Below are 9,500 nucleotides of genomic sequence, written 5' to 3' on the forward strand. Positions count from 1 at the left end.
GTGCCGAAGAATTGATGCTTTTGAACTGTGGTGTTGGAGAAGACTCTTGAGAGTCCCTTGGACTGCAGGGAGATCCAACGAGTCCATTCTGAAGGAGATCAGCCCTGGGATTTCTTTGGAAGGAATGATGCTAAAGCTGAAACTCCAGTACTTTGGCCACCTCATGCGAAGAGTTGACTCATTGGAAAAGACTCTGATGCTGGGAGGGATTGGGGGCAGGAGGAGAAGGGGACGACAGAGGATGAGACGGCTGGATGGCATCACTGACCGATGGTCGTGAGTCTGAGTGAACTCCAGGAGTTGGTGATGGACAGGGAGGCCTGGTGTGCTGCGACTCATGGGGTTGCAAAGAGTCGGACGTGACCGTGCAACTGAACTGAACTGATGTGTTTTCAACTTTCTTCTTTTTTTAAGACCTGGGTCTATAGAATTCTTTTTGTTATATAGGCATCCTAGAGATGCTGCTTTTAATTCCTTTAGCATAAAATATAAAACATGATTTAGGAGAGAGTCATTTTAATCATGTGTGATTTTAAAATGGTCCGGAATGTGGTACGTGGCTTGGCACAGTTTAGGCACCCGCTTAAAAATACTGTGCAAATGAATTCCTTCTCATATTATGGAAAATAATAGTGGTCTCTTTGTGTAAATTTTGTTACTGAAACCAATGTTATGTGTGCCCATAGGTCTTATATGGAGAAGTTAATAGTGCTGGTACTTCCATTAATGAATAGGTTTTTAGAATAGTTTACCGAGACTCTCAAACCAGAACAAAGGACAAAAGAGTAATAACTATTGCTTGATAACTTTGACAGGAATTGAGTGAAGTCATTTAAAAACCTTTACAAGGCACAGACTAATATGCTAATGCTCTGATGTTATTTTTTTTAGGTGTGCTATCGAGTAGTGATGCAACTTTGTGGACTTTGGGGTCATCCTGTTTTAGCAGTGAGAGTTTTATTTGAAATGAAAACTGCTAAAATAAAGCCAAATGCTATTACTTATGGCTATTATAATAAGGTAAGTAGGATTGACATTAGGCAATATATGCTGTTTATTAAGACTGATAAATTTCTACACATTTTATTATTTAGAAAACTTAGAGGTTTGGGGGTAGAATTCCTTTTGTATATATTATATGTGTGTGCATTTAAAAATTTAATATTCCTAATAATCATTATTTTAACCGTTATTTTACCTTTAGGTAGTTTTGGAGAGCCCGTGGCCTAGCAGTACCCGCAGTGGTATCTTCTTGTGGACGAAGGTACGGAATGTGGTACGTGGCTTGGCACAGTTTAGGCAGCCGCTTAAAAATACCGTGCAAAAGTCACAGGTCTCCTCAATATCAGGTAATACATGTGATTGGAAAGATAACTTTCTTGCTGAACCATAAGTTTTATAGGCATATGAATTTTTAATTATATGAGGCAGAAAATAGAGGTGAATTCTAGTTGATATTTTCATATACTACTAAAGATAGAGGTTGCTTTAGCCCCAAATTATTTTCTTCTCTCACAGATTTAGAAAGTATTCTGCAACTTTAAAAGAACTGTGAGTCACTCATGTTTAGTTTCAGAGATTACCAGTGCATGAGTTACTGAATTGCTGTTGTGCTTGTCTTCAGCTCCCCAGAATGCCACAGGTGGAAGTGATGGGGACACGGTGAGCCACAGTAGCGTGGATAGTTCTAATGATGCTAACAGTGGGGAGCACACAGTCTTCGTCAGAGATTTAATCAGGCTTGATTTCACTGACAATCACTCTAGCACAGGTACTAAAATCTGGATTCACTAACCCTTCACTTAACTCTCACGTTAAGTCTTCCATTTTTCAAAAAAGTTTTTACCTTCCTCTTTCAAGCTCGTGCGGTACGAGTACCTTAAAAATACCATGTATAAATAAGGGGAGAAGGTAGACCTCTGGCTGCAGACCATGTCTCTTTATTTCCTGTAGTATAAAATTAACTTCGGAGTGCTGTACAAAAGGCTCTCAATGGTACTTTGTGTTTGTTCTCATTAATTTGTGCAAGTATATGCTATAATTGGTAGGAATTATATAATAGGCCTTTTGTTTTAAGTATTGTGAGCTGAGAAAGTTGACTGATAGTAATGCAAATTGCAAGTCCTTTTTTCATTAAGTGGATAATAGTTATTAAATATTTGAATTATGAATATTAAAAAGGAATGAAAAGAAGTCACACACCATGAGAAAAAAGTATTCTTTGCTTGGTCATTACCTTAAATGACACTTTTTAAAATCTGCAAAACTGCTGAAGTTTTGTAGTTTTACATACAAAGCCATGGGCATTCAAAGCTCTATCCTCTGAAGTTAGAAATAAGCTTAATTAAAGTAGCATATTTTACATGTGTGTTGCACATCCTTCTTGTGTTTTTTCTTTTTGTTGTTAATTAGTATCTCAAGCTTTTCTTTATAAAGAACTCTGAGTCTTAATTCCTGTGCTTCATCTGATGAACTTGTCTCAATGACTGAAGTTTCCTTTTCTCTGCTCTTTGTTGCTCTGCTTTATGCTCTGTGCTGTTTCTGGGTGCTGCATTTGTCCTTGGCTGTTATGGTGTGGGGTGCAGACAGACTTGTATGACGTGAAGCTATGGATACACGTGTGCATTAATTCTACCCTTGAATGTTAACCACTTCAGGTAATTTCCCATTTATTAGGTTAAACTTTGCTGACATGCATGGGTGGGGGAAAGGCCTTTGGTTTTAAGTACCTTTACAAGTAGAAAACAATTTCAGTTTTCTTGGCTTTTTCTTCTGTATAATCATATATGTACTACTGAAAATGCCCAAGTAACTTTATGATTAACTTGCAAAGCATATTTGTTATCTTACTTGAAAATATGCTATGCCTGTCTACAATTCTTATTTTGAGGGTGATTTGTAGTATCATTGTGTCAAATAGTTTTATGGGCATTAAAGATTTCAGTATTCTAGCTGTTGAGGTAGGTTTTGGTTGCTAAAACTAATCTGCTGATTCTTGTGCTAGAAACTACCCCCATGATTACAGAAGCAGGTATAAGTTGGTGAAAATCAACATAAAACTATAAGTTACAATCCTGTTTGTAAATTAAATTTCTTTCAACATGTAGGAATTTTCACTAGACTTTAATTTGAAAACACCTTATTTTATTTTCTCGTATATTTTTTCCTAGTACTTACAGAATAAACTGATTTCATTTGTGAAAAACCAAGAAAATAATTTGTGGTATGAAAACATTTTACCACTTACAATAATAATTATTATTATAGTAAGCACTCTCCTTCTCTCTCTAGATTATTAAGTTGGTCTCCTTTAAGGGGAAAAAAAAGATCTAGTAATACTGGGAAACTGAATGAAGATTCTGTATTCCCCAGTTGGGGAAGAAACTTCAGATCCCTATTTCATATATTTCTTTTCAGTTACATTTCAAATGACTGAAGCTCTAGTATTGAATTTACCATGATTATGTCTCTGTAGAGTTTCTGGTGATGTCATCTGATACTTTTGGAAACCGCCAGCCCAGATGCTTAAGTTACTCTTTTCATGAAGTATTATCTCATAGAATCTTTCCATTTGGTACCTGATACTGAGTCAGTTAGCTTATTGAAGGCATATCTGAGTTTAATCAGTTTACTCAGTTCCCAGTCCAGTGTCCGTTTCATGGCACCATAATGTTTTACCAGACTTTCTGAGGGCCAATAAGAAAATGACTGAACGTAGTCATTCTTAATAGCAGTATTTTTCATAAAATTTTTTTTAAAAATTGAAGTACAGTAGACTTATAATATTGTGTTAATTTCAGATGTACAACGATTTAGTTATATATATATATATATATATATTCTTTTTCAGATTCTTTTCCCTTATAGGTTATTAAAAAATATTGAGCATAGTTCCCTGTGCTATTCAGTGGGTCCTTGTTGGTGATCTAAATAGCAAGTTTTTTGTTTGATTGTTTTGTTATTGGCAAACCCATAGTTTCAATGGCACTTTAAAGAGCGACAGAAAGTGAAAAAAATAAAAAAATAAAAAGTTGTAGACAGTGGAAGTCACTATATTTTTTGTTTTATGTGTTTTTCATTGACATCCTTGATAATGTTTCCCTAGGAACTTGCCTTTATTTCCTGAAATTTATTTCCTTAAAATGATGGAACATTGAAGCCAAAGTAGACTTTTAAAAAACTATTTTGAAATCATTTTAAGCTTATTAAATGTTTCAAGAGTACTACCAAAAACTCTTGAATAACTTTTATCTAGCTTCATTCACTTTTAGGTTAACACATTTATCATTTTCTTTCTATATGCATACACACATTTTTCCCCATTATGTGAGAGCAGATTGCATACATCTTGCCCTCTTACCTCTTAATATTGCAGTAGTGTTTGCTCTGACAGGACTGCAGTGTGGTTTACTGACTCAGGGAAACATTGTATACCACTTTAATGTAGAGTTGTTATCCCAGTGTGGTCAGTTGTAACCTCCTTTATGGTACTTAACTCCTTCTCTTTAGTCACCTTCAACCAGCATAGTTCCTCACTGTTTCTTTGTCTTTCATGACCTTGACCTTTTTGAAGAGTAAATCAAGTTATTTTGTGAAACGCTGCCAAATTTGAGTTTGTTTGATGTTTGCCTGTGGTTAAATTAGATTATGCACCCATGGCTCTTCTACAGAAATACAGAAATGCTGTTACAGCCTTCTGAGACGGTCACATCTCAGAGGCCACAGTTCTGTCTGTTCCTCGTTGGTGGTGTTGATTTTGGTTACTTGGTGTCAGCGTTTGGTTTCTGTTAGTTACTATTAGCCCTCCTGCAGATAATAAGCCACTTGTGAAGAGATACTCTGAGACTATGCAAGAATATCTGCTTTTTCATTACACTTCCCCTTTTAAGTTTAGCATCCATTGATGATTCTTGCCTGGACCAGTCTTTACTGCTGTGATGGTTGTAAGGTGGTGGATGTCCTTTAGAAATGTCCTCTCGTGTCTTTGAGCACTTGCTTTCTTACATAACAAAGTGTTCCTAGCTCATTCTTGTACCTTCCCTGCCTGAGCTCTGGAATCAGCCATTTCTTCAAGGATCTCAGCTTCCTTTTAATGGGCAATAGATTTTAGAAACCAAGATCTGGGCCCTAGATATGCTTACTCCCTCCAGGGTGGTGGTCTAGACTTTTTCAGCAGAGCTAGAAAATTTTTTATATTATTTTAGAAATACTTCTAATTCCAACTCAGTTACACAAGTTTTTCTTTGCCTTTCTGCATGTCATTTTTTTTTTCTTTTGTAAAAAATCTCTCTTCTTCCATAGTAAGAATCTTTGTTCCCAACATCATCACATTTACTCAATTGCTCAGTCTTCCGGTACACATAATATTGTTTCAGCACTGCTACACACATTTCCCTGTGAGGAACAAACTGAAGGAGTTCAGAATTTGACTAGTATCCCTCAGGCTTAGGGTGTATACTCAAAATAATGTATTAGAAGTTACTTGGATTAGTCCTCTCCCATCCTTTAAGTGTGGTTATGTTGCACATAAACAATTGATTTCTTTTGTTTCTGTGCACATTCAGTTTTAGTTGCACCCCCACCCACAGTTTTGCTGATTTAATTTTTGAATATGTAGAAATTATGTTTCCAAAAATAAAAAAGCAATATGATAACCGTAGTTAGAGCAGTTTCCTCTCTATCCCTTCCATCCTGTTTTCCCCTCACCTTTTGTTGGTGACCAGTTTTATTGTTTTATGGTTTATTATTCTTGGATTTCTTTTTGCAGAAGTAAGCAGGTGTATGTTTTATTTCCACTTCTGTCTTAACACAAAAGGTAGCATTTTATAAATACACTCCAAAAGAAACTTTCAAAGCATCCAAATCTACTAATTTATACATGAGGAAATTAAGATGCATTGCTTTCAAGTATGTAATGGTTTTTAGTTTTGAAATTCCTTTCTGCTGTTCTTTGCTTCTTATCTTTGTTGTAAAATGTTTTGTGTGCTTTGTGAGCTTTCGTCTCTTCTTTCTTTTTAGAAGTTGAATTGCATAAGTTGGTGGAATTTCCTTTTGACGTTTTATAGTTGGACTATAAATATATGAAAACATATGTCAGCCTTTATTCTTTTTAACAGGTGGTCAGTCTGACCAAGGCTATGGGTCTAAGGATGAACTTTTAAAGGATGATGCAGAAATTCACGTGCCTGAAGAACGAGTATCAGGAGACTTAATAACTAAAACAGAAGGTTAAGTACTGATATTTACTTAGCTTTACTTAGTGAGTTACCTCTATTATTTAAAAGTCTTATTTGATAATTTTGGTGATAATGTTCAGAATATTATGTACTGTTATCTATGGGTTTCCCAGGTGGTGCTAGTGGTAAAGAACCTGCCTGCCAACGCAGGAGACCAAGAGAAGCACATTCGATCTCTGGGTCAGGAAGATCCCCTGGGAGAAGGGCATGGCAACCCATTCCAATATTCTTGCCTGGAGAATTGCATGGACAAAGGACCCTGGCGGGCTGCAGTCCATAGGGTTGCACTGAGTTGGACACGACTGAAATGACTTAGCACAAACTCTCTGTCATATATGATAGATTTTTGGTAGTCTCTGAATTTTAGAATTTAAAAGATTTTTAGAGACTCTGTAGGTCAGCCCTCAGTTTTGTAGGAAAGTGCAACCCATCGTGGTATTCATTTGCCAGTGTAAAGTAACTATTTCGTGACAGAACCAGGACTAAACTTTGAGTCATCAAACTTGTATTCCAGTGTACCTTTTATTTTAAAATGCTCTTTCACTAGAAGTCCTTCAGTTATCTAAGTTGACATTTTTCATTTGTAAGTTCCAATATAGTCTGTAGTTTTTCTTCTTTTAGGGTACTCACTGAGATAGAAATGTTTTCTAGTAATCACTTTAAGAAAATATGGAGGACTGTTTGGCTTTATGATAACACGATGTTCTTCTTGTCCTCTTACACGAAAGTTCCCTTTCTTTAATGGTGTCACTTATTTTATGCTCCAGAATTATACAGAAGCAAGCCCCTCTCCTGCTTGAGAAGTGATGAGGAATGTGACAAAAGGCCAGTCTTAATTGATTCACTCAGGAATGCTCAAGTTAGAATTATGAATGCTAAAATAAAGCATTTATTTCAGTCAATACTGGCAACATTTATGGCATAAAATAAATCAGAATAAATCAGTAATAAAATAATCATGTATTCATCTCCACATAGAAAAAAATGTCCATAAGATATATTTAAAAGTACTGTTTCTGTTCAGTACTGGTGAAAATAGGAATGATAATGTCCAAATATTTTTTCCCAGAGGTGTGCAATGTCTCTGCTGTTGTGGCCAAACATTCTCAACCTAGTGCAGAGCCCCAGAGTCCCGCTGAACCTCCTGCGTGGGGCAGCAGTATTGTGAAAGTTCCATCTGGTATATTTGATATCAACGGCAGAAAAAGTAGCACTGGTAAGTGTTTGCATTTAAGTTATTAAGTAATTTTCTTTTAATTAATTTATTATCTTTTTGCTGCACTGGGTCTTTGTTGCTACATGCAGACTTTCTCTAGTTGTGGCGAGCTGGACACTACTCTCTGGTTGTACGCAGGCTTCTTATTGTTGCAGCTTCTCTTGCTGCTAAGAGCAGGCTCTAGGATGCGGGCCTCAGTGGTTGCAGCACATGGGTTCAGTAGTTGCACCTCCTGGGCTCTAAAGTGTGGGCTCAGTAGTTGCAGTACCTGGACTTAGTTGCCCCTCGGCATGTGGGATCTTCCCGGACCAGGTATCGAACCCATGTCTCCTGCATTGCAAGGCAGATTCTTAACCACTGAACCACCAGGGAAGTCCAGCACTTTTGTTATTAAGTGTTTAAAACATACTTCTGTAGGTCCATGTGTGTCTTTAGTGACATTATAAATTGCTAGCTTAATTATAATGAACATGCTCAAGGGTCAAAAGTAATAAGCTGAATCCTATAAATGGGCTAAAGAAGAAATTAAAATAGTTATTTAAAAATACTTCATTTTTAAAAAGAAGAGTATTAAATGTGTTTAGATGTTATTTGGAAACCTTTTTTTAAAAAATAAGACTGCATTCATGTATTGTGTAATTTTTTAAATTTTTCTTCATTTATGGCTGCACTGGGTCTTCATTGCCGTGTGCAGCCTTTCTCCAGTTGTGGTGAGCCGAAGCTGCTCTCCACTTGTGATGTGTGGGCATCTTCTTGTAGCAGCTTCTCTTGTTGCAGAGTCTTCTGTAGGACTCATAGGCTTTCAAACACGGGTTCAGTAGTGATGCATGAATTTGGTTGCTCTGCAGTATGTGGGATCTTCTCAGACCAGATATCAAATCTGTTCTCCTGCTTTGGCAGGTGAATTCTTAACCCTGGACTACCGGGGAAGTCCTGGAATACTTTTCTTACTGTTGTGCCTGTTCTGAGTTCTGTCCTCCTTTCTTATGGTTGATAATGAGAGACGAACTGTAGGATAGGCCTCATACTTATCCTGAACACAGAGGCAATTATGTGGTCAGATTCCAAAGGGCTTGTGTGTAGCAGGGTAATTCCTATACCTGAAAGGATACAGAAGAAAAAGATTCATATCACTTAGATTCTACACAAAAATACCAGCGGGTTTTTAATTTTTGTCCAATTATTATAGGTACCCTGAGCAACTTCTTATTTATGATTAAGTCATACAGTCACAGTGTTAGTTGCTTAGTTGTGTCCAACTCTTTGCAATCACATGGACTGTAGCCCACCAGGCTCCTCTGTCCCTGGAGTTCTCCAGGAAAGAGTATTAGAGTTGGTTGCCACTCCGTTCTCCAGGGGATCAGTATTTGTAATAAGTAACTCTATGGCATGTAACTCCCATAAATTTACTACTTTCAATTATGTTGTGGCCCTCCCAAATACCCGTAAGACAAACATTTAAGTGTATGATTTTAAAAGACAATGAGATTGGCCTGTGTTATTTGCACTTGGCACCCCACTCCAGTATTCTTGCCTGGAAAATCCCATGGACGGAGGAGCCTGGTAGACTGCAGTCCATGGGTCGCTAGGAGTCGGACATGACTGAGCGACTTCACTTTCACTTTTCACTTTCATGCATTGGAGAAGGAAATGGCAGGCCACTCCAGTGTTCTTGCCTGGAGAATCCCAGGGACGGGGAGCCTGGTAGGCTGCCATCTATGAGATCGCACAGAGTTGGACACGACTAAAGTGACTTAGCAGCAGCAGCAGCAGCATAGTAGCTACAGTTCATTTCCCTAAGTCAATTGTCTTATCTGTAAGTATATCTGTTTGTGACTTCATAGAAGTTAATTTGCTTAGCTTTTTAACGTGGAAATACTTCTCATTCCTAAAGTTTTGTTTTTTTTTTTTTTATTGTGATTCCAATTTCCTTTATTTTGCAGGGGGTGAGGGTTTTTGTTCAAGAGGTGGAGCTAAATGTGTTTTTGAAAAAGTAACTGATATATCCTTAATCCTATTTTCCCAGCGTATTGATAGCAGATTAAAAA

General features: G+C 37.1%; 1 protein-coding gene across 4 annotated transcripts in view; it reads left to right on the plus strand.

Moving 5' to 3' along the window:
- DENND4C (DENN/MADD domain containing 4C) overlaps positions 1 to 9,500 on the plus strand; it is a 119,650-nt gene that overhangs the window by 72,004 nt on the left and 38,146 nt on the right. For 3 of the 4 annotated variants that reach the window (XM_010857067.1, XM_010857069.1, XM_010857068.1), the window contains exons 18-22: positions 892 to 1,020; positions 1,205 to 1,349; positions 1,625 to 1,771; positions 6,117 to 6,227; positions 7,306 to 7,452. In XM_010857067.1, coding sequence (XP_010855369.1) covers positions 892 to 1,020; positions 1,205 to 1,349; positions 1,625 to 1,771; positions 6,117 to 6,227; positions 7,306 to 7,452 — 679 coding nt within the window. The remainder of the gene's footprint in view (positions 1 to 891; positions 1,021 to 1,204; positions 1,350 to 1,624; positions 1,772 to 6,116; positions 6,228 to 7,305; positions 7,453 to 9,500) is intronic. The other variant, XM_010857070.1, reaches the window with a different exon arrangement.

Source organism: Bison bison, unplaced genomic scaffold (genome assembly GCF_000754665.1).
Source record: "Bison bison bison isolate TAMUID 2011002044 unplaced genomic scaffold, Bison_UMD1.0 scf7180017864376, whole genome shotgun sequence".
Lineage (NCBI taxonomy): Eukaryota > Metazoa > Chordata > Mammalia > Artiodactyla > Bovidae > Bison > Bison bison.